General features: G+C 34.9%; 1 protein-coding gene across 1 annotated transcript in view; it reads left to right on the plus strand.

The window, feature by feature from the left end:
- The window catches only part of Ufsp2 (UFM1 specific peptidase 2), a 245,905-nt gene that overhangs the window by 41,830 nt on the left and 178,530 nt on the right, over nucleotides 1-25,545 (plus strand). Inside the window, exons 3-4 of the mRNA XM_090396020.1 lie at nucleotides 1,842-2,061; nucleotides 19,895-20,121. Of these exons, the coding sequence (XP_090252146.1) occupies nucleotides 1,842-2,061; nucleotides 19,895-20,121 (447 nt within the window). The remainder of the gene's footprint in view (nucleotides 1-1,841; nucleotides 2,062-19,894; nucleotides 20,122-25,545) is intronic.

Consider the following 25,545-nt stretch of genomic DNA (forward strand, 5'->3'; position numbering starts at 1 on the left):
AAATTGCTGCAGTTGTGGGCAAACTTGAAGGTTTTCCCTGAAGTGATGAAGAATAAATTGATATATATACAATGAAGTTATTGTTTTGTTGTACAATACCAGATTAATATGGAAGAGATTATTCTTTGGGTAGAGGGAAAGATAATGGTGATTATCCCTAGAATTTGTATAGGAGGCATGTAAGTAAAAGAGGAAGGAACAAGTGTTTTGCTTGGAGAGTGGAGAATTAGTAGAATGCATTGTTAAGACTGTGATGAATGTTGAAACAGTAAATGCCTAAAATATGGTATGATTATATGTAATCGATAGGGAGAACCTCATCATTATCATCAAATTCCTGTCATGTACCCTCAAGGGGTGTACAGGATATGATAGTACTACATGAAAAATTTACATCATTACTAACTTCCTATCTACAATTTTCCTCCAAATCAGTCTGTTACTTGTTAAGACTCCAACATTATCAGATCTTATATTTCTATCATCTAAGGCACTTTTCCAACTTTTCTTTTTTCATTGTGTCAGATGCTTTCTCTAAATCCTCAAAAAATTCCTCTGCTTCTACCTTAGTAGGACTTCTTCTGTTGGACCATAGGCACAAATAAGTCTCATTGTCCAGTTCCCCATTCTCCTATTTGCCCACATCACTCTACTTGAGACTGCCTGCCATTCAAGTGTTGAATACTATGGCTGCTCCTTCTTTTCCTTGATTGTTATTGCCTGAATATAACATTTTGTATTTATTGCTCACAAAGATCTCACCAGTTTTTGTCTTTTTTGTTTCAGTCACCCCTATTATGTCAATCTGGTACTTACCTAATTCCTCAGCTAGTTCCATTTCTTTGTCATTCAGGTTTCTTATGTTGATAGTACCAATCTTTATCTCTGGTGATGTTGAATTGGGGTGTGTTTTCAGATTTAGGGAGAATCTTCCACAGTAAATTTTGTGATATAGTTATCACAAAATTTACTATGGAAGGTTATGATACTATATCATATAACAACAGTAATTGTAATAATGGTAATAAATTTCTCTGTAGCTCAGTTGGTAACAACATTCTTTAATTGAAAAGACTTGAGTTCAGATTCCATCTGGAAGGACACAAACAATGTATAAGAGCTTTTCCCAGTCATACAACTTTATATAGTATCAGTAGAGTATTTTATCATGCAAGATGACAAACTATAAATGGGGGATTCATCACCCTGTTATTATTAACATCAGACCTCCAAGGAATCAAACGACTCGTGTCGGAGGTACTACATGAGTCGTTTGACTCGTTGGAGGTACACATTCTCACACAGAAAAGATCGTCAAACTGTGCTTTAAACCCATTCACAATTTCTACACTTGTCACATTCTCAGGTGATGCATTCCACTCACCAACCACTCCCCACGCAAAGAACTTGTTCCGTACTTCCTTGGTTACACCCTCCTTATACAGCTTATAGTGATTGTCCTCTTGTTTTACCCCTGTCTCCCCTCTGCTCTATGAAAAATCTCCTCCACTTTAATTTGATAAGAACTCCTCATCAACTTGCATGTAGTCATATCCCTTTTCCTTCTTCTATTCACGATGCTCAGCAAATTGCATTCCTTCAGTCTGTCTTGATATCCCACATTTTATAGACCTACACTACTCCATACAGCATTAATGAAATTAATGTAAAATCAAATTACTTGCCATGGCAGGCTATTGAGTCATTAAGGGAGAGATGAGTTGATAATAAATCCAACTTGTTAGCACTGTTAAACAAGGAAAAAACAACTTTCAAATAACTTGTTATTTCAGTAGTTCTAATTTTGAAATTTAAAAAAGTTTATGTTTTTGCATATTCAGGCTATTCCAGAAGATGACGCTGTTATTCTTTATGTCCAGAAAGCTCAACATGGAAGCAGCATTCATACAGAAGATATCAAAGCACTTATTTATTCCTTCTCTTCAACAGACCTAAAAACAGCTCAGATTTCTTTCAAGCCTTTTAACCCTCTTGATGGATTTGTATTTTTAAGAGCCAGGGGTCAAGTACCTTTAACATTTGAAGCTGCCAATGATGTTGGTATGTTTTAATAATGCAACTGTGTTCAAAAGTATGATTATTATGATTGTTGAATTGGATTTAAATGGTATTGATGCGAACACAGATTGATAAGAAAATAACTATTTATTAACTTAAAAGCTAATATTTCGCTGGTATTATATCCAGCATCTTTGGTGCACACAAACAAAGTTTGTTACAAATGTGAGACAACCACAATCCGGTGTAACAGTGGGGCTAGTATAAGTAATTGCAGTGTGCAACACAAGACTAAAGTCCTAATAGGTACCATCTAAGTTTAAAAAAAAAAAAAAAAACAGTAGTTCAAATAGTAGTCTTTGAAAGTTTTGAAAAATAGTAGTCCAAAGTTTTTTTAAAAAAATAAAATAAATAAAATAAAATAAAAATAAACAAATATTAATTTGGTCTTAGGATGACTGTCTCCCAAATCTTTGGTAGATTTATACAGCCATACTTGTTAAGGTTTGGAGTAAGTTTTAAGGCTTCTGTTGATTCCAGGAACAACCTCTCTGACTTGTGGAAGCTTCTGTGCAGTACTTTTGTTTTTTTTTCCAATTGATCTTGTGTGCTGGGGTATCCAAAGCATGGTGTGCCAGATCTGACTTGCTATAGCAAAAGTGTCAGATATATTTTTTATGTTCACTGAGGCGGATGTTCACAGTTCTTCCTGTCTGTCCATAGTAGGCTCAATGACATGAACAGGGCACTTCATAGACTCCTGGATGTGATAAAGGAGTGAAGCTATCCTTAGGTGAACGGATGAGAGTTGCCAATTTCACATACGGTTTAAATACGGTGTGCAGTTGGTGTTTGTTAAGTACCCTAGATATCTTTTCAGATGTGCCGTTAATGTATGGGATGGTGATAGTTGTGTTGTAGTCTTCTGTGGGAGATAGTGGCAGGGGGGGGGATTTCTGGGTAGCATTTAGTATTTTATCTATCTTATGGGGATTATAGCCATTGGTTAGGAAGGTGTGATGCAGGTGAGAAAGTTCAGCAGTGAGAGCAGATTGCTCTATGGGTTATTGGAACAGATTGCTCTAGCTCTATGGGTTAGTGTTTTTAAGATACCATATTGTTGAGAAGGGTGATAGTGTGATTGTTTGTGTAAATATCTCCCTGTATGTGTGAGTTTTCTATAAACCGAAAATGATAAGGAACCTTCTGGAAGACGTATGATCAGTGTGTCCCGGAAGGGCAGCCAGCACCCTAAAATCCACTTTACAATGGCATTTTGTAAAATGGATTTTAGGGTGCTGGCTATTTAGATGCATTAAAAATGTATTCAATGTGTCTGGGTCATGTGGCCAAATAACAAACACATCATCAACATAGCATAGCCAGAGACTAGCTAGCTTTTCCATATGTTCTATGTAGAAGTTGGCTGGGGGGGTGGGGAATCCCATAGCTGTCCCATCTAATTGTTTGTATATTTTCCCTTTCCATGTAAAATAACCTGCCTGTATACTGTGAATTTAAATAGCTGAAATATATCAGGGGGAAATTGTGAATTTAGTAAGTTAAGTGTTTCAGTCAATGGTACATTAGTGAATAATGAAGTGATATCAAAACTCACCATTAGGTCTGAACTATTTAAGGTGCAGTTTTCTAAAATACTTTTTAGGTGGGTAGAATTTTTAACAAAAAATGGAGAATTGTTTGTGCAGGTGGCTAGTAGTTTTTCTAAATGTTTAGCTAGTTTATATGTAGGACTGTTTATACTATCTACAATAGAGCGTAAAGGTGTACCTTGTTTGTGAATTTTTGGAGCTCCATATATTCTGGGTGTTTTAACGTGAAAGGGTTTGAGTTTGTTGACTGTTTCTTTTGGCAAGGAAGTGACTTTGTTCAGTAACTTGTACACCTTATTCTTTTGTGAGTTGGTGGGATCTCGATCTATAATTTGATATGTTGACCGGTCTTGGTCTTTTTTTTTTTTTTTTTCAAAACTTTGGACTACTATTTTTCAAAACTTTCAAAGACTACTATTTGGACTACTATTTTTTCAAAACTTTCAAACTACTATGTGGATTACTACTTTTTTCAAAACTTTGGACTACTGTTTTTTTTTTTTTTTTTACTTAGATGGTGCCTATTAGGACTTTAGTTTTGTGTTGCATGCCAATTACTTATACTAGACTCACTGTTACACCGGATTGTGGTTGTCTTGCATTTGTAACAAACTTTGTTTGTGTGCTCTGAAGATGCTGGATATAATACCAGTGAAATATTGGCTTTTAAGTTAATGAATAGTTATTTTCTTATCAATCTGTGTTCACATCAATACCATTTAAATCCAATTCAACATATGTGACTAACACATAAGCCTATCCACTCTATTATTATGATTGGTATAAAATACCAATATATTTATATTACCTAATACTTAACATCGCTACCATAAGTGCACCTGAGGATTTTGCTGCTATCAATTCAAAGTAATCATAATCCATTGTGATGTTCTCGCAATATTAGCAACGTAACCCTTTAAACTTTACTTTCTACAAAGTCTGCTGCATACTGGCCTTGCAGATGGTGGCTTAAAGTGTGTGTAAATTATTGGTTTACTACTTGTATTTTTTGCATTCCAAAAAAACACTAGACAAAAAACACACAAAAGTGGAGAAATTGACTTAAATAAGAAATGTTTATAAAAGATAATTATAATATACTCTTCTTATAAGAAGAAGAAGAAATCGGAATTATCTGCACCTTAAGTTACCTTCAGTAGGGTATAAAGACTGTAAATGGCCATAGAAACAATATCTCTCTCTCTCTCTTCATGATGAAGGTTTATTTTCTTGATCATGAGAATTAGTAATAATATTTTTGGTTTACAGATCAACTGTTGATCAATTTTATTAACTTAACCAACTAGTTTCACCACACTTTAACTGTTGGCATCTTCAGGGAACTTACATATAGGCTGAAACAATCTCAGAATTATGTGTAACTGTAAAACTGACAAGAATAACTGTAAAAAACTGACTAGAATAATTATTCTAGTCAGTTTTTTACAGTTTGTACGCGTGTACAAGATTAGCTAACTGTTGCTAAAGAACTTTCTGTAGTTTGTATTAAAGTTCATTTCTTTTGTTTTTAGAGATTTAATTAGGGTTTTCCATATCTCTGGAAGTATTAGGCCTTGATTTCTGTTAAGGTTGACAGTAGAATGGGCAACTGTGGCTGCTTCTTTGAAAATTCTTGAATGGTAATCTTCCTCTAAGTAAGGGGAACAACTTTTTGTCCGACTCGATTACATGGTTAGTTGTAGAGAAATGAGACGATAGTCCTGAAATGTCCTGTCTGTTGTTTTTGACATAGCCAATGTGCTCTTTTTGCCTGATTTCAAGGCTTCTCGAAGTCTGTCCGATGTAACTAGAGCCACACGAGCATGGAATATTATAAACTCCAACATATTTATAGAAAGGGTGGTTGTCTTTTGGAGATCTTATCTTAGTAGTTTATGAATAGATTCTATTGGTTTAAATGTTACTCTTATTTTGTGTTGTTTGAGGAGGCTGCGAGCTTGTTGGAGATGCCACTTACAAACGGAATTGCAATAGTTTTTATATGTTGAATATCTTCTTGTTCTCTTTGTGGTGGTTCAGAGAAAAGGACTTTATTGACTAGTCTTCTTGGATAGCCATTCAAATACAGATTGTTGGAAATTAATGTTAACTCATCTTGAAGGGTTTCGTTGTCTGTTGTGATGCGAATCGCGCTCTTCTTTAACAGGTGTACAATGCTGAGTTTATGTGAGATGTGGTGAGAGGAGCTGAAATGTAGGTAGCGACCTGCATTGGTCGGTTTTCTGTACACTGATAGATTTATACTGCCATCAATTTGTTTTTTGATTAAGATGTCTAAAAACGGTAGTTGTTTTTCTCTTTCAAGTTCCAGAGTAAATTTAATAGAATAATGGAAGGAGTTGATCTTTTTGAGAAAATGATATAGGTCATCTTTGTTGTTGTTGTTGTTCCACACGATAAAGATATCGTCCACATGTCTGAACCAAATTTTAGGTTTGTCAATAATTTGGAATAGGATTTTATTTTCTAAGTCTTCCATAAAGAGGTCAGCACATGAAGGTGAGAGTGGGCTCCCCATCGCCAAGCCTGTTAATTGTTGGTAGATCTTATTTTTCCAAGAAAAGTAGTTAGAATTTAGGCAGTGAGCAAACAGTGGGGTTATATCTTGTGGGAACAAGGTAACTTAAGATGTCAATGACCTCCACTACAGGAACGTTTGTAAAGAGAGAGGTGACATCTAGGCTGGCTAGAAGATCATTATCCAATATGTTGATGTTTTTTAGCTTTTTCACAAATGTCCGGAGTTTTTAATGTAACTCTCTGAGTTGTGGATGTGTTGTTGTAAGAGTTTCGAGAGATGTTTTGACAATAAGTAGGTAGGAGAGTTGATTGCATCAACGATTGGGCGTAAAGGAATACCATCTTTGTGCACATTTGGAACGCCATAGAGTCTTGGAGTTAAAGGATGCATGGATTTTAGTTTTTTAATTGAGTCTGTTGGCCAGTTGGATAAATTGCGTAGTAATTCATTGGTATCATGGTAAAGAAGAGAGTGATTCGCATCACAACAGACAACGAGATCCTTCAAGATGAGTTAACATTAATTTCCAACAATCTGTACTTGAACGGCTATCCAAGAAGACTAGTCAATAAAGTTCTTTTCTCTGAACCACCACAAAGAAAACAAGAAGATATTCAATATATAAAAACTATTGCAATTCCGTTTGTAAGTTTCCGTTTATAACTTTCTTTTCTGGAACACTGCTCTGCCATGCTCTACTTTAGTATTATTCAGAAAGCCAGTCTGTCTAACCAATCTGTTAGCCATCCCCATATTCTCCAGTTTGTACACTATCTTGTCAATTGACTATCAAAAGAATCCTATGCCCATCAGGCTAATCTTGTATTATATTTCCAATCAACTGTTGCAGTGAATTAGAAAATTAATGTTATTATCACATCAACCTCCATGAAGTCAGTAGACTCATCATAGGAGGTTCACTCAACAAACAACATATTTATCATTAAGAACTTTAAAATCCTTAAGATTGCTTCCCTAGTACTATACTGCCAGAAGAAAGATTATTATCAAGTTCAGTTCTAGTCTCTGATTAGAGGAGCTTTTTTAGTCCATTTTTTAGCTGACTCCCAAGTTAGACAATCCTTGGCATGGGCAAATAGGTTGTTTCCTCTCAAAAACTTAGGTTTTTAATTTCCCAACTTAAGAAAAGTTGACCATAGAAATCATTCTATATTAGGGTGATTTCTATGTAGGATACTACATGAAAGGCAACAGTCTTTCATATGATATCCTATAAAATGCCTTAACATGTTAAGTCCAACAGTATCACGGGGTATCTATTCTGTTTTTCCAACTCAGCTGTAATTATAAAATGTAATTATTATAAAATAAGAGCAAATTGCTCAGACATGACCTCCTTTAGTAAGCTCATGCTGTTCTTTGCAAAGTATAGCTTCTTTGGCAACCCATTTTTGTATGCAAATTAAAAACTTGCACTATGATTTCTATGGTCAACTTTTCTTAAGTTATGAGATTAAAAACCTGAGTTTTTGAGAGGAAACACCCTATTTTCCCATGCCAAAGATTGTCCAACTTGGGAGTCAGCTAAAAAATGGGCTAAAAAAACGTTACAATTTCTGTTAAATCTTCACATCACTCCAGAGATACTGATAGGTCAATAGTTGGAAATATCAGTCTTTACACCATCACCCTTGTACAATGGAACTATGATACATTTTTTCCATTCCTGTGTTACTTTTCCTGAGCTGAGACTCAGGTTATGCAAAACAAGTCAAGTCTAACCAATTCAGCTAAACATTCTTGACCATACATACTAATATCCCACCTGTCCCTATTGTCAAATTCTTATCCAGGTTATGCAGCAATTCTAGTACTTCCTGATGCACCTCTTTCTCTTCATTCAATGTAGTGGTAGCACTATACACTATGTTATATACTATGGGTGCCTGCAGAAAATTTTCCAGGGGAGTCAAAGCTTGGAGACAAATAATTACATCAATAAATTTTTATTTAATTATCTAATTTTTGGGTTTTTTTTTTTCATAAGTAGATCCAGAAAGCAAGTGCCCCGTTTGTCCACCTCTGCAGACGCCCATGTTATATACACCAGGGTGATAGATTTTAGCAAAGTGAGCATTTATTATTTGAACATTCACATCTATTTCTGCCACCAGGGTACAATCTGCTTTCAGTAGAGTTATTCTTCCATATTCATTCTTTCTTTTACTTGCATCATAATGATAAAATTCCTCTGGGTTATCTTTAGTCTGTGCAATTAATTTCTCTCCATATTACAACTTATCTTTCCATATGATACTCAACTTTTCTGGCCTGTACTTTATATATTTCATTACTTCTCTCACTCTTATTCTCCTGATATTACTTTTTTCATAATGATTTTCTTATAGATCTCTTGCTGATAAATAAGAACATATTCAGATACTGCCTCATTTAAGCATCTTTTGAAAGCTTCCCATGCATTGCTAATATCTTACCTATTCAGTAACTGATACTATGGGCTACTTCCTAGGTCAGCAAGTCATGATCACTGTAACCAACTAGTGGCAAAAAAAAAAGTCACATTCTTAACTTGAGACACCTTCTGATGCTGTGATTAAATCTAACATGCTTTGGTCCCAAGTTGCTTGTTTCAGATGCTTCTTGAGAAAATTTTGCAACAGCTCAATAAATTCTCCTTCATTCTTGTCAAGAATTTTCTCTGCTACCAATTAGTGTTCAGATAATTTAAGTCACCCATAATAATTACTTATTTAGTGCCCATCGGGGTAATTTGGCAGTTGAATGCACCAACTACAAATGCAAGTGAGGATGAGAGACGGAAATAAATAAATAGATTGCAACAAGTAGTGTTCACTATTGAACACTACAGTACTGTTCAATTCAGAAGATAGATTTTCTGTTGATGTTAGATGATTAGGATACAAAAGATTCCACTTTTGCATTCTAATGGAAAATTTGGTTGGAGTTTTATATTGTAAGCAATTTTTTTTTATTGCTAACACTTATTTTCAACACCATAAAAGAAGATTGTACACATTTACTTCCCTGAAAACACAGAAATCAGATAGATTATATTGTTGCCAGTAGAATGTTAATAAGTGGTCAAAAACACTACTTAGTGCAGACTGTGCAATGGAAATGGATCATGAATTATTGATTTCCGAAGTTAAGTTGAAATTAATAGTTTAGAAGAAAGAAAGGACTGTATCAGATTTGATTTATGCCGTATGAATGAAGTAGAAGTCTAAAAGAAATTAACAAGCTTACGTAAGATAGGAAGAGAATTAGAACTGTGAGAAGAAGCAAAGTATACGGTAATAGAAGAAGCAAAGAAGAATCTGTGTAAAACCAACAAGAAAGAAAGTTTGTAAATGGTTCTCAGAAGAAGAAAAATGAAACTTCAGTGAAACAAAAAGGAGTTAGATAGTTGATTTACGGGGACAGGTTAGGAAAGAAAAAATATAAACGAAAGATGCAGAGAAATCAAAGAAAGTAACATTACTTGTAGAACAGGGAAGCTGTTAGAAAGATAAGTTACAGGAAAGTTTATTCCTAGATAGGAGTAATTTGGGAGAAATGTTTGATGGAGGAAGAAGTAAAAAAAAAAGATTGAAAGAGTATTTAGAGGATTTTACAAGAAAGGTATTAATATTGAAAGAGAATTTGAAAGGGGTGAATTTGTTGAGAAACCTATGATAATAAATACTTTCTTTTTAGCTTACACGGTGATCCAAATCCATTTTTGAAAATTATGGAGACAGCTACTGTGTTTGAATAAAAACTTAATATATGTATATAGATAGATACTTGTTGTTGCGCCCAATGTATTTCTACAACCAACAGATAACACTAATAATAGGACTCTAGTGTTGATGTATAATTTTTTTTTTTTCCACCAGAGGTCAGGCCAACAATTGTTGTAACGGTTGGTCAGTATCTTTAACAAACTAGTTTGATTGTAGTGTAGCTTGTTTTCTGTGTATAGTTGTATGCTCCAGAAGATGACCTTGACATAAAAGTCAAAACGTCGAATGTAGATTTTAGTTATATTAAACTAAAGTTTTTATTCAAACTATGATAATAAACAGTAAAGTGTGTGTTATGGTTATGTTATGGCAATGGAACAGCTGGCAAAAGTAAAATCTCCTGGAGCTGAGGAAGTATCAGTGGAAATGTTGAGATCATCTGGATATGAAGTAGTGAATATATTAACTGAAATATGTCAACAGATTTGTGCGAATGCATACTGGCCACAAGATTGAAAAAAAAATCACTACTCATTCCATTTAAAAAAAAAAGTCAAATCCTAGAGCTTGTGATAATTACAGAACCATTGCTTTAATTTTTTTAATTTTTTCACATGCAGGTAACATTATGTTAAAAGTGATCCAAAAAATGCTGAAACTCTATCTGAATAGAATACCAGAAGAACAGGAAGGTTTTAGGAGCAGTAGAGGAACTAAAGACCAGGTAGTGAACATGAGATGAATTATGATAGAAAGAACAAGATAATTTCAAAAGGAAGGATTCATCTGTTTTATTGAATATAAGAAAGCATTTGACTGTTGATCATAACAGACTAGGAAATGTGATGAGAGCAATCAGAATACTTGAGCTGATTAATACTGATTAATATACTGATTAAGTACAGGGTGTTCGGGATAAATTTGACATATTTATAATTAATTATATTTTTCCGTAAGTTACATGTATTAACACACACTTCTCTTCATTTAAAAGTTTGGACCCTTCTTCATTCATATACAAGATGTCAGAAAGGATGGATAGCTGGAACCCACCTGAATCATGGAAGAGAATAACTTGTATCATGATGATTCGTGCCCGCCATCAAAATAAGGATATTACGACTGCTGCCCAATGCTCCCTGAATACAGTAAAAACAATCAGGCATGAACTAGAGACTTGCAATGGTGACTACGAGGATGTAGCAAGAAGAAAGATCCCTAGCAGACGATCTGATTGCGTTCGTACAGCAGAATTCCTCGCAAATCTGCAGGAACAGGTGTTGAAGAACCCTGGCATTGGAATTCAGGCTTTGTTCGTGGAGTTGCTAACTGTAGTCAAGCCCTGGATAACAAGGGTAGCCAATGGTAGGCCGTATGTATGGCAGCAGGATTCGGCCCCTTGCCACACCTCTGGGAAAAGTCAAAAATGGTTGTCTGAAAATTTCTACGACTTCACCAGTCCAAATGTTTGGCCTCCAAACTCCCCAGACCTTAACCCCATGGATTATTTTGTATGGGGCGCAGTTGAAAAAGACACCAATCGCACTTCCAGTAATACAAAAGCCCAGTTAATGGATAAAATTAAAACAGTTTTTGCGGCCCTTCCCAGGGAGACTGTAGCATCAGCTTGTTCGAGGTTCCGAAGCAGAATTGAAGCTGTGATCGATGCTAATGGTGGTTATTTTGAGTAAATCTTGTTGATAGTATTGTAATTAACTCTGCCTGTAATGTTTTTTTGTCAATTCATTAAATTTAATAGATACAAAGAAGATTTTCTTTTTCCTTGCGAAACTGTCAAATTTATCCCGAACACCCTGTATATTATCAGGGCTGTGTATTATCACACTATCATTTTAATATTTATAGTGAGTACAGGCAGCCCTCGGTTTACGCCTCACTTCCATTCCTGAAAAAAATGGGTGTGAACCGAATCTGCATAAAACGAACCCAATTTTAATGGTAGGTACCAAGTTATGTTCCGTGCTGTCTAAAAATATGCACATGAAGTATATATAACATTATTATATTTAAAGCTTTGATAATAATACATATATATTTGTTAAAATAAAATTATTAATAATGAAAACAAAACAAAATTATATACAAAAAATATGAAACTTCGAAAAGATATTACATATTTCTATGTTGAAGTTCCTGGTTTCGTATCACCTGCTTTTTTTTTTTTTTTTTTTTTTGAAAAAAGTATCTAGTGTTAACTGCCTAGATTTTCTTTTTCTTTCTTTAAGGAGTTCAGTGTAAGGTCGAATAGATGCGATTATACTCCTTTTCATTTAACAACATCAAGACACCACGTGCCTTGATGTTAATGCCCTTCAAAATATCGAATGACTGCCAATAGTCTTTAATAGTTTTTCCTGAAGTGTCCAAGACTCTTGCCATTTCCATAAATGTTATATGGAGGTAATAGGCTTTGAAGATTGATATAATCCCCTGATCCATCAGTTGCAAAAGCGATGTTGTGTTTGGGGGAATGTAAACAACCTTAACATCCAATGGTGTTCTTACTTCAGCAAGGTTTTGAGGATGTCCAGGGGTATTATCCAAGAGAAGCAATGCTTTGGCTGGCAAATCATTTTTTTTACAGAAGAGAAGCACAGTAGGACAAAAATAATTTGTGTACCAATCTATAAAATGTCTTGTGTAACCCAAGCTTTCTTGTTCCATTTCCAATAGACTGGCAGCATGGCGTTTAGACCCCTGAAGGCACGTGGTGTCTGTGAATGGTACACCAACATTGGTTTAAGCTTCGAAGTTCCAGAGACATTTGCACCCAACAAAAGTATAAGTCTATCGTTTGCAGGCTTTAAAACCTGGAGCGGAACATTCTTCACAGGAAATGAAGGTGCGTGATGTTAATGAGATCAGGAGGATAACTTCCTTGTTCTACACAGTTTTGAAATTCCTTAGGAAAAGCAGCCGCTGCCGCAACATCTGCACTTGCCGTCTCATCACATAATTTGACACTATGACATATACTTCAAGACTTAAATCTCATGAAACAACCTTTGCTTCCTAAAAATGTTTCTTCGCCTCCAACTATCTTTTTAAGATCCTCAAAAATTGTTTTTGTTTCTCAGTTATAACAGCCTGCGTCAAAGAAATGTTTTTCTGATTCAAGTCATCCACCCATAATAATAATAATTTTTCCATTTTTTCATGAAGTTTACCCCTGCTATAACTTACATGTTTTGCATTTAGTACTGCCGTAGATTGTTGCGTTAGACTGTTTTATTCTATCTGCATTTTTCATAATTGTAGTAACAGTCGATGGAGGTAAGTTCATACTTCTACAGACATTAGCACGTGTCTGCCCATCTTCCATTGTTTGAATCACCTCCATCTTCTTTTCAAGTGTGATTGATTTCTGTGCCTTCTTAACACCAAGTTCTGCTAACTTTTCTGCACTTTTATCAGACATGGTATGTAATTACGTACTTTATCTATTTAAATACATATGCATGTAAAAAAAAAGAACAATTAGGTAGATTGTAAATTGCTAGCAATGTATCAAGAAAAGGCAAACAGTTTTTAAATTCTTTTTCAACTGTGAAGTGAATTTTAGGGTGTTGGCTGTTTAAGTAGGTGACAAAAGCATCCAAAGTGTCTTGTCCATGGGGCCAAATGGCAACCACATCGTCAAAGCATAACAACTTAGGGACTTGTATGTAGCTGTAGTAAGTAATTTGTTTTCAGTGTTCCATGTAAAAGTCAGTTAGCTAAAGTATGTGTGTGTGTGGGGGGGGGGGGGATCCATAGCAGTACCATTAATCTGTTTGTGGATTTTTCTTCTCCATGTAGAGTAACCTGCATACATTGCAAATTTGAATAACTCAAAAATATCAGGGAAAAAATTTAGACTTTATTAAATTAAGAGTGTCTATTAGTGGTACAATAGTAAATAAAGAAGTGACATCAATACTAACCGTTTTGTCTGAATTTTTAAGTATATGATTTTTAACTAATGATTTGAAATGGATGGATTTTTTTTTTTACCAAAGTAGAGAAGATGCCAGTAAGGAGGGAGGGACAAGAGACTCAGCTAACTGTTGGGCAAGTTTATAAGTAGAACTGTCTATGCTATTAACTATAGTGGAATATTGGATTTGTGGATTTTAGGTACCCCATAAATATGGGGTAGTTTAACATGAACTGGTTTTATTTTGTAGATGATTTCTTTTGGACAAGAAATCACTTTTTTCAATAATTTGCAGACTTTTTTCCTTTTGAGACATAGTGGGATCTCAATCTATAATTTGGTAAGTAGAACTGTCATATTGGAGATTTTTGCGCTTTTTTTTTTGTTGTTGTTGTAATCCTCTCGGCTCATGATAACTGTTACATTTCCCTTATCATCTAAAATATATATATATTTTTTATTCTTATATAACATTTTTAAGGTAGCTATTTCATTCTATAGTATATTACTTTTTGGTAGTTTAGCCTTGTTTAGACATAACTTGCTATGTCTAAATACACAGTATTAGCTATCGAAGGTGGAAGATTGTAGATGTCCCATTCTACATTCATCATGATTTCTAGTTTTGGAATTTGTTTAGGTGTAATGGCAAAGTTATGACCTAGACTGAGAGCATTCTTAGCTTCTTCTGTAAGCACCTTCGACGATAAAATTATGACCATACGATCTCGTCGAAGTTGCAGTTGACACGTGGTACGTTGGCACTGTTGTAGGATTTCAAATTTCTTCAGGTGCCTTCTTTTGGCTGTTGTGATTTTTTATTTTTTTTTTTTGCCAAAACTTGGAAGATGTGATGTAGAACAGTTCAGGATTTAAAAGATTAAATAGTTCTTCATGTAGAGTGGTTATAGAACTATGTAAGCTCTATGAATAGAGTAGTGGCAAATTGTTTCCATAAGAATGCTAAACATGCCCATCAGTAAAATATGATGTGCCTTTGCTGAATTTAAGGGGTGCTTAAGGGTCAAAGCTGTATAACTGAGAGGAGACCTCCACATAGCCTTTAAAGGAATGCGGAGAACCGACCAGGGCTTCTGACCTAATGTCCAATCCTCACCTTCTCTTGGTGCACCCTGTTGGGTATCTACTTGGATACTGAACGGACGAGGATGGGCTGGCAATTTGGAATTTAGCCGACCAAATTGTATTCTTATTGTATAATAAATTTAGTTTAATCCTTTATCCAAGTGTGAGCAAACAAAGTTTGCGCCCGAAAGTATCTTCAGGACTGGGTTAAGATGGTAAATATCTCCACTTGGGCCTGGCTCCCACTGAAGAGACCTCAATAAAGGTCGAAACTAGTCTGGGTAGTGGCCCTTCCCTTAATGCATAACATTAGACATATCCGCAAGGAGATGTGTTTTGCATTATAGGAGATCCTGAGATAGGAGTGTTGGTAGCTTGCTCCACCTTTGCAACGAGTTGCCCTGGTGTTGTACCATCTTAACCCAGTCCTGAAGATACTTTCAGGCGCAAACTTTGTTTGCTCACACTTGGATAAAGGATTAAACTAAATTTATTATACTCTAACCAAGTGGAAAATAAACTTTTTTGTATTCTTATTGGTTAAACCAAAATATAGAATGATGGTACAACATGACAAAATTTCATGCTGGCTGGGGCGTCGCCCGGTTAAACAAGGCCCCCGTTGTTTTTGCCAGGGAACCAGGGCGAACAGCGAAAAGTCACCTACTGGAACAAATCTGAAAATAAACCCCAACTCAACATCACCAGAGTTAAAGATCGGTACTATCAACGTAAGAAGCCTGAATAGCAAAGAAATGGAGCTAGCTGAGGAATTAGATAAGTACCAGATCAACATAATAAGGGTGACTGAAACAAAAAAAGACCAAAACTGGTAGATCTTTCTGAGCAATAAATACAAAATGTTATATTCAGGCAATGACAATCAAGGAAAAGAAGGAGTAGCCATAGTATTCAACACAAAATACGAGGCTAATCTTCTTGAATGGCAGTCAGTCTCAAGTATGAGAATGGGAAACTGGACAATGAGACTTATTTGTGCCTATGGTCCCACAGAAGGTTCTACTAAGGTAGAAGTGGAGGAATTTTTTGAGGCTTTAGAAAAAGCAACTGACACAATGAAAAATGAAAAGTTGGTCCTTGTTGGGGATCTAAATAGCAGAGTAGGAAATGATTGTGAGACATACAAAAATGTTTTGGGAAAATTTGGAGAAAAGAGCAAAGCTAATAATAATGGCAAATATCTGTTGGATTTCTGCTCAGGACATGGACTGGTTATTACTAACACCATGTTCCAACATAAAAATGTGCACAAATTCACATGGAGAGAAGAGGCAAGGAATAAGAAGTCTCATTAACTATGTTATTGTTGATAGTGATGTTTTCTCCCTGGTGCAGGACACCAGAGTGTACAGAGGATTTGAAATTGGAATTGATCACTATTTAATCTTGAGCAGGATAAAATTGAATTTCATATTGAAAAGAATAACATGCAAGAAAGTTTTAAAGCGAATAAAAGTTGAGCAGCTCTCAGATGCGAACTGTAGACTAAAATACAGAAAGATTATTGAAAAGAAAATGAAAGAGTTTGAGAACAGGAATCAAACCTTGGAGATTCAGTGGCAAACTCTGAAGAAAACATTGATTGATTCTGCCAGAGAGGCATGTGGTGAGGTTGTGTGCAAGGATAAAAAAATCAGAACTCCCTGGTGGACACAGGAAGTTAAAGAGGCAGTGAAGGAAAAGAAAAAAGCATATCAAAAGTTCCTGGCAAATAAGTCAGCTTTTACTCTCGCAGAATACAGAGACAAATGTAAGAAAGCTAAACAGTGTGTAAAACTAGCTAAACAAAAGTCGTGGGAGGACTTTGGCAAGAATATAGAAAATAAATATCAAGAAGGTGGCAAAATATTCTGGAGGTTGTTGAAGAAGCTTAGGAATGGAGGAAAGAGTGCTGTAAAAGGAGTTAGAGATGATAAAGGTGACATGAAAACAGGAGAAAAAGATATCCTTGAAGTATGGAGTAATTACTTTGAAAAACTGCTTTTTCTACTTCAAGCAATACTTGAAGTAGAAAAAGCCATCAAAGGCTTGAAATGTGGAAAGGCAGCAGGAGTAGATGATATTCGACCAGAAATGCTGAAGTATGGTGGCATAAAAGTCTTACAGTGGCTGCACTGCATAGTGTAGAAAGCCTGGACAGAGGGACGAATTCCTGATGATTGGAGTAGAGCTCTCATAGTACTCATATATAAAAAGGGAAATAAAACTGCATGTGAGAATTACAGAGGTATTTCCCTACTGAGTGTTCCTGGCAAGATCTATGCAAGTATACTTGAGAAACGGTTGAGAAGAATTGTGGAAGAAAAGCTTGGTGAAGAACAAGCTGGATTCAGGCCAAATAGAGGCTGTCAGGATCAGATCTTCACTTTACGACAAATAGTCGAGAAAGCATGGGAATATAACAAAGATCTGTATTTAAGTTTTGTCGATCTGGAAAAGGCATATGACAAGGTGCCAAGACAGAAGCTATTCAATACGCTTCAGTTATATGGTGTCAATGGGGCATTATATCAAGCAATACTTAGTCTTTATTTGAGTTGTAAGTCAGCAGTTAGAATTGAAATACAGGAAGATGGTTTAATGTTAAATCTGGTGTGAGACAAGTATGCACATTATCCCCTCTGTTATTCATTATCTATATGGATCACATTATGAAGGAAAGTGGTATTAAACATGATATCAAAATTGGAGATGTTAATGTCAGCTCTTTGCTTTATGCGGATGATGTTATACTTCTAAATAAATCTGCTACAAGTCTGCAAGATTCTCTGACTAAATTGAATAGCTGTTGTAATACATATGGTATGAAGGTCAGCAATAAAAAGACAAAGACAATGAAAATAGGCATAATCATTGAAAATGTCAACTGTGTTGTGAATGAAGAACCTGTGGAACAAGTAAAACATTTCAGCTATTTAGGCACGATTTTTACTGAAGATGGTAAATTAAATATAGAAATAGACAGCAGAATCAGCAAAGCTGGTATGGTTGGAAGTCAATTGAATAAATTCATATGGACTAAGAGAGTAATCAGTCGGAACACTAAATTAGCTGTACAAGACAGTGTTCAAACCAGTTTTAACTTATAGATCCGAGAGCTGGGTCAGAAGTAAAACACTTGACCAAAGAATTGAGACCACAGATATGAGAGTCCTGAGAAAGATTATAGGCATGAACAGATGGCATCAATGGCAATATCATATTAAAAATGAGGATATTAGGAAAGAACTTGACATTGTCAGCATCCAGGAATGCATTAGCAGAGCTAATCTTAGGTGGTATGGTCACTTAAACAGAATGGGCGAGGAAAGATTAGCAAAACAAGTGTTCTCTGCCAGGTTGGCAGCAAAACGACCCAGAGGAAGATCAAGATATAGGTGGATTGATACGGTACAAAGTGCTTTAGACGATAGAAATATAATATCTGGTAATGTTGGAGTCTTGACAAGTAACAGACTGATTTGGAGGAAAATTGTAGATAGGAAATTAATAATGATGTAATTTTTTTCATGTAGTACTATCATATCCTGTACACCCCTTGAGGGTACATGGCAGGAATTTGATGATGATGATGATTTGCTGAATTTAACTTTTCTTTAATTCTGAGAAAAGCAAGAATAATATAGCTCTCCAGTTAAAAATGAAATCCAGCAAAATATAAGCCAGTTAATAAATATATTTTTTATAAAATAGTCCTTTTGGTGTTAATAACATTAAAATAAGTTATGAATACCATTCAGCACCTAAGCTTGTCTATTAGATTATTGACTACCCTATTTATATCGCTTGAAAAACTAGATTCTGTACTTTTTGTTCATTCTCATACTCACTTGCCTCATATGTGCATGCACTCACAGCCACCCAAATGACTGAAGAAGACTAGGTTTCTGTTAGGAAAAGTAGGATGGTTCTGCATGGACATAAGTGATGTTGAAAGCAACATGGATCTGGAAGGTATGTGAGGTTTGCATTTCTTTCATTTAATCTTTTAAATAAAATAGATTAACATATTGGAGAGATGTTGAATATATAATAATGAATTATATTCTAAGCCTGTATACATGAAGAATTTCACCCAACTCTATAGATCATAGTCTCACCTGTGCCATTCCTAAATACCACTATGTGGACTCCCTCCAAGCACACATGATAGAATAATGGTAACAAGATTATTTTCTAGCTGTCATGGAAGTCTTCTAAATCTAGTAGTCAGTCTGTTGTATGTTATTATTATTCGTGACACCTCCAAGGAGTCCGAAGACTCATCGCAGGAGGACACCTATTGTACAACTCTCCCTCTCCACCACTACACCGAACTTCTACTACCAATCATCATCATCAGTGCCATCTACTGGCCAATACCACAGCTAGTATTTTTTATCTTTAAATTGCGTGTGTTCTGAAGGACCAATTTGTCTGTATGCGAGATGAAAAACCTAAGTTTCTGGGAGAAAAAACCCTGCTACCACCATATGAGATCGGTTAACTCACCTTCGATTGAAAAACGTCCATATAAAGATTCCTCCCATCATGATGAGAATCGAAGGGCGCAACATACCGTTGTTCTTCCAATTGCACTACGGAGGCACTAAAAATGTCTCTCTTTATGATATACAAACTAACTCTAAAATCATCATTCTTGTTGTGTGTTATAAGAAAAACAGTATGCAAAGGTATTATGCAAGTTCATCTACTATGCAGGAATGTTCTTATTCATATTTTTAAAATATTATTATTATTTCTATATTAAGCAGTATGCATTTTCATGCAGCTTATCGTGTCTGTTTTATATGCTTCAACAAGTTTATGTAGTTTCTAAGTTCTGATATAATCCCTTTTAAGTATTAAGTATTTACTTTCATTAAACTTATTAAATTCTGAAAATATATTTTTGATTTTGATGTACTCAAATTTCATTATGAATTAATTTCTTTTTCTTTTTTTTAAGATACCAAGGAGAAAAATATTAAGATGGCAGTGGATAAACTGCATGGAATATTTTGTAGTAAAGCAACAGCATTCTATTTACGAAATTCTTCATTTTTGTTAAATAATTTATTGCCAACAAATTATCAGACTATCACATGCAAAGAGCTGCATAATTACATTGAAGTAAATGATGAAGATTTCAGCAACAAACAGAAGTCCAGAAGAAAAAAGCAGGCAAGAGAAATGGTAATTTTATATAATCAGGAAATATTTTCTGTTTGAGCATATTTTTTAATTATAAAATCAATTTTTAATGATGAATTATTATTATTTAAAAATTTTCTCATAAATATCAAACATAGTTCTTTGCCTTACACAGACAATGTTGTATTCCTAAACACAATGTTGTATTCCTAAAACACAATGTTGTATTCATCCAGTATAAGACTCCAGGATTCTCTAACTAAATTGAATAACAGCTGTTATTCAATTTAGTTAATTGGCATGAAAATTGGCAGTAAAAAGATCAAAAGTATGAAAATAGGCAGCAGCATAGAAAGTTTCAGTTGCATTCTCAATGGAGAACCTATAAAACAAGTAAAATATATCAGCTGTTTAAATAGGCACAATTTTTAGTGAAGATTGCAAGTTAAATTTGGAAATAGACAACAGAACAAGTGAAGCTGGTATGGTGGAAAGCCAGATGAATAAATTTATATGGAATAAGAGATAAATTAACCAAAACATTAAATCAGCAGTATACAAGCCAGTGTTCAAACTAATTTTATCTTATGGATCTGAGAGTTGGATTAGAAATAAAGCACTTGATCAGAGATAAAGACCACAGATATGAGAGTTTTGAGAAAGATTAAGGGACAGAACAGATGATGGCATCAGTGGTAGTATCATATTAAATATGATGATATTAGGAAAGAACTTGGCATTGTTAGCAGTCAGGAAATGTGTTAGCTGAGCTAATTTTAGGTGGTATGGCCACTTAAACAGAATGGGAGAAGAAAGCTTATCAAAACAGGTGCCGAGATGACATTAAAAATCCCCAGAGGAAGACCAAGATCTAAGTGGATTAATTCAGTCAGAAGTGCCTTAGTATCACGAAATGTTAGATACAACAATATTGGAGTGGTGACTAATTAAATGCATATGCTCTACTGGAATCCACGCATTTAAACATAACATACTGGGTTCATACTTTCTGGGATGAAAAACTTGTATCCACTTAAGTAGAGTGGTGGTATTTCACTGGGTAACAAAGTTCATCTATGACCTAGATGACATCAGTCAATTGTGCCATTTGTAATGTAAAAATTAAAAATATAGGTCTAGAGTGCATAAAAAGTGCTGATTAATAATCATGTAAACTGAATCATAATGCTCCTTGAGGGTGCATATCAGGAAACTGATGATAATGATATATGTAAACAATTAAAACTGCTCGTTAGTACAATACAGTAAAACTCCATTTTTACGTTCCCGCAATTTACGCTTTCCAGCCATTTGTGTCATTTTCTGTTGGTCCCGTCTTAAGGCCTATTCTTAAGACGGGACCAACGATATATTGTTTTCCCGCCATTAACAACTTGATGTGGACACTATTTCCCGTGATTTGCATTTTTTTCTCGGTTGGCAATACTGGTTTTCGAATCGATTTCTGTTCCCAGATGGTATTGCTTGCGAATGTAGTTTTGTTTCTGCCATCATAGTGACTTGTATGCTTGCAGTAGTGATGAGCGATACAGTGATTTTTCAATCACAGTGTGAATTGATGTTGCAGAATTTCTGCTACGTAATTTAGCGTGTGAAAGTTGCCATGGTGGATCATGGAGAAAAAAAACAGAAAATGTATTTCAGTAGAAGAAAAGATGGCAATTCTGCGACATGTAGATTAGCATGCCAGAACACTTGTGCATTTAGCAAAAGTTCTTGGACTCTCCATGTCCACTTTGAACACGATAGTAAAACACAAGTCAAGCATTGAACTCAATGTAAAGCAATCTGGCGCTATGTCAAAAAAAAAAAAAAAAAAAAAAATCAACAATTAAAGATTTTTTTTCAATAGATAAATGTAAGTAATTGTAAATTCATTTATTTTCAGTTATTAAATGTTGTGTCATTTTCTGTTGTAGACTCACATACTAGCAGTAAGTCATCTTTTAGCTTTTTTTTAATGTTTTTTTACATTTCCTGCTATTTACGCTTTTTTCCATCAGTCCCCTGAAAAGTGTAAAAAAGGGGTTTTACTTTATGTGTTTAGCTATATTGTAGTCAGCATCCTAGGTTCAAGTCTGGGCAATGAAAAAATTCCTCCCACCCCTTTATATATTATATCTTCATTTTTATTGGCAAAATAATTCCTCGAAAGCTTGATGGAATTTAATGATTTCCATCTTTATATATAATATATATATTTTTTTCTTTTTCTTTTTTTTTTCTGACACACATAAAAGGTCACAAAACCTATAAAAGTGACATGTGTGCATATGGTTATGGAGAAAGAAGGAATCTGTTTTTTTGAAAATTTGGGATTGCATTTATTGGTTAGTCTGAATTTGAACTGTACAAGGGGGAGCGGGGGGCTGAAAAGTTCTGATGAACACCTAGAACAAAAATTATATTAAAACAACTGATACAGCTATAAGAAAGAACATATCTATCTTAAAATCCTTTAACCCCCATGTTTCATCAAATTGTAATAATTTGTTATTTTTCTTTTAGAATATATAAGAAGATTTGCTTTAATATCATTTTTGTTTTAGGTATTTATCAGAATTTTTCAGTTCTCCCACCCTCCTTATATATCAATGTCGATAGGTGGCTGCTTCTTTTCTTCATTAGAGGAAAGTGGAAGAATGATAATGGCCAGTTTGGTGGAGTACTACCCAAGAAAGTACCTGTAAAAAAGACCATGCAGAAACAGCATCTATGAGAGAGTGATTGGAGGGAGTCTGTAAGAGAAGAGTCATAGGTTTCTGTCTTCTGTATACAATAATTCTCCGTTGATACAACTGAGAATTCTTAGAGGTTTTGAGTGCACCATTGCAAATGTGAGAACAATATTTAGGTTGGGTGGATTTTGGATTTACATAGTGGTAGGAGTTGCACAGGAGGGAAGTAGTTTTGAACAACGATGAATGCCAAATTTTTCTGGAGGATGAGGTGGCTATGGATGTAATGCATTTATGCCAGGATAAGCTACATGTGAAAGTTAAATGAAAAATAGAAAACTGATCTTGAGAAGATTGGAACATTATCAAAAGTAGGAGGAAGTAAAGTAAGATTTTCAGGAAATAAGAAAAAACTACGTTTTGATAACACTGATATTCACGAGATTATCTTGGTTCCTTTGAAATGGTGAGAAGATCAGTGTTTAAGACACTGGTTATTGGAAGATCTGGAAATCTCCCTGGTTGGTTGGCCATTTGGTTAGTATATCTGCTTTCTTACCAACAGCTGGGTAATCCCACCATGGACATGAGGTGGATCTCGTTGCCTAGTTTGAGACCACTACTCCATTTATTAGAGACCCAAAATGGCTTGAAAAGTTCTGTGTTTGGTCTCTAGAGCAGAGTCTCCAGATTATCTTCTTCTTCTCTTCCGTCTAAGACGGTTGAGTCTTCTCTTGAGCAGAATCTTCCAGTCTTCTCTATTCCTCGCTCTCTGAAAAAGTTCCTTATATGTTCTGCATCCTGAGATGTTCTTTATTGATTTCAGTTAGGTAATTCTTGTTCTTCCGGGTCTTCTTTTTTCAGTTGGAAAAGTATTGATTAGTAAGTTAGGAAGTCTGTCTGCATCCATGCGTACAGTGTGTCCAAACCATCTCAGTTGTTGTTTTCTAATTTTTTCTATTATTGTCTTTTTATATAATAATTCTCGTCTGACTGTGCTGTTTGTTTTCTTTTCTATCCAATTTGTTCTATTTATTTTTCTTAAGCATTTCATTTCAAATGCCAGCAGTTTTTTCTCCTCTCTTTTCTTAACTGTCCACACTTCTGCACCATAGATGACTGTTGGTATAATTATTGTTTTCCATATTTTCTGTAATTTTCCCATGGTGGTCCATCCTATCGCTATTCTGTGTTTGATTGTTTTGAGTTTATCTATTGTTTCTGTTAGTTTTGATCCAAGATATTTGAAGTTGTCTATTTGTTCTATTTGTTCTCCATTTAGGGTGGCTGAGATGTGTTCCTCCCTATTTTCATCACTTTTGTATATTTATTGTCATGTCATATGCTTTACAGGTTTCGTTTAGCTTGTTTATCAACCTTTGTAGTTCATTTGGGGTTCTTGCAGTAAGGACAAGATCATCTGCATATTTGATATTATTTATGTTTAAACCATTGACATTGATTCCAGGCTCATTGTCTGTTGCCTTCTTTACAATTTCTTCTAGATATATGTTGAATAGGCATGGGGATAATGGACATTACTCCTTTTTGGATCTCTATGAGTTCTGTTGTGAGTGTGTCCTTTTTAATTACTGCATTTGTCTTAGAGTAATATTTTATCAGAAACTGTATTATGTATTTATCTATTGCTTTTTCTAGTAGAACTTTAAGAAGGATTTCTCTATTGATACTATCGAAAGCTTGTTTAAAGTCCACAAAACAACAATATAGTTCTTTATGGTCTTTCCAGCTGAGCTCTGCTAGGTTGGTGCAATGTGAAAATCTGGTCTATTGTTGAATAGTTTCCTCGGAAACCAGCTTGTTCTATGCCTATCAGTTCTTCATAGGTGTTTTTTAATATATTTTGTATAATTCTTACGAAAATTTTATAGGTGTGGGAGAGTAAATTGATTGGTCTGTAATTTCTGCAGTTTTCTTTTGTCTCCTTTCTTGTATATTGGGATGATCTTTCCAGTTCTCCAGTCATCGGATCTCTCCTGTTTGTAGTATTTTATCGAATAGGGTTGTTAAATATTTTATTGATGTGCTGCCTCCATATGACCACAGTTCAGTAGGGATAGTATCAATGCCTGGTGCTTTATTGTTTTTCATCTGTTTTATTGCGTATCTGACTCCAGATTATATGCCAAATAAATTTTAAAAATTCAAAAAATATATAAATTAATACAAATAGAAAAATAAGCTTTTAATCCCTTTCAAAATGTTTATACCTTAAAAGTGCAAACACTGTACTTATCATCATCATCAATTTCCTGATATATATCCTCAAGGGATGTTCAGGCTACTATGACCATATTACATGATAGGTTTACATTATTATTATTAATCTCTAAAAAAAAAAACCAAAATCAGCTAATGCCTTTATATTTCCTTATAGGAAGTAGGTGAGCTAGCTTTTTGAAGACTGAGGGGGCAGTTAAATCCCCACCGGTAGCCAATCAGAGATAGCTGGCCCATTACTTATTAATTATAAGCGACAACCAAGAAGAGATGGGCAAACAAGTGCTGCTATCTCTTGGTACCTAACCCTAACAGGATATGTTACTGTCTGAAATAATGTGGGTTTTACAGTCGATTTCCTTGAGTTTACGGGATGAAAAACCTGAGTTTCCAGGAGAAAAAAAAAAGCTTGTCCATGCCAGAGATCGACTAACTTAGGAACTGGACAAAGATAAGCTTAGAAAAAGTTTCTCCAGTTGGCTTCTAGAACTTAAGTTAACCTTCAAGTGGCTAGCACAGAGGAAGC

The sequence above is a fragment of the Typopeltis vanoorti genome, chromosome 7, assembly GCF_054136105.1.
Source record: "Typopeltis vanoorti isolate ZY-2024b chromosome 7, IOZ_Tvanoo_1.0, whole genome shotgun sequence".
Classification (NCBI taxonomy): Eukaryota; Metazoa; Arthropoda; class Arachnida; order Uropygi; family Thelyphonidae; genus Typopeltis; species Typopeltis vanoorti.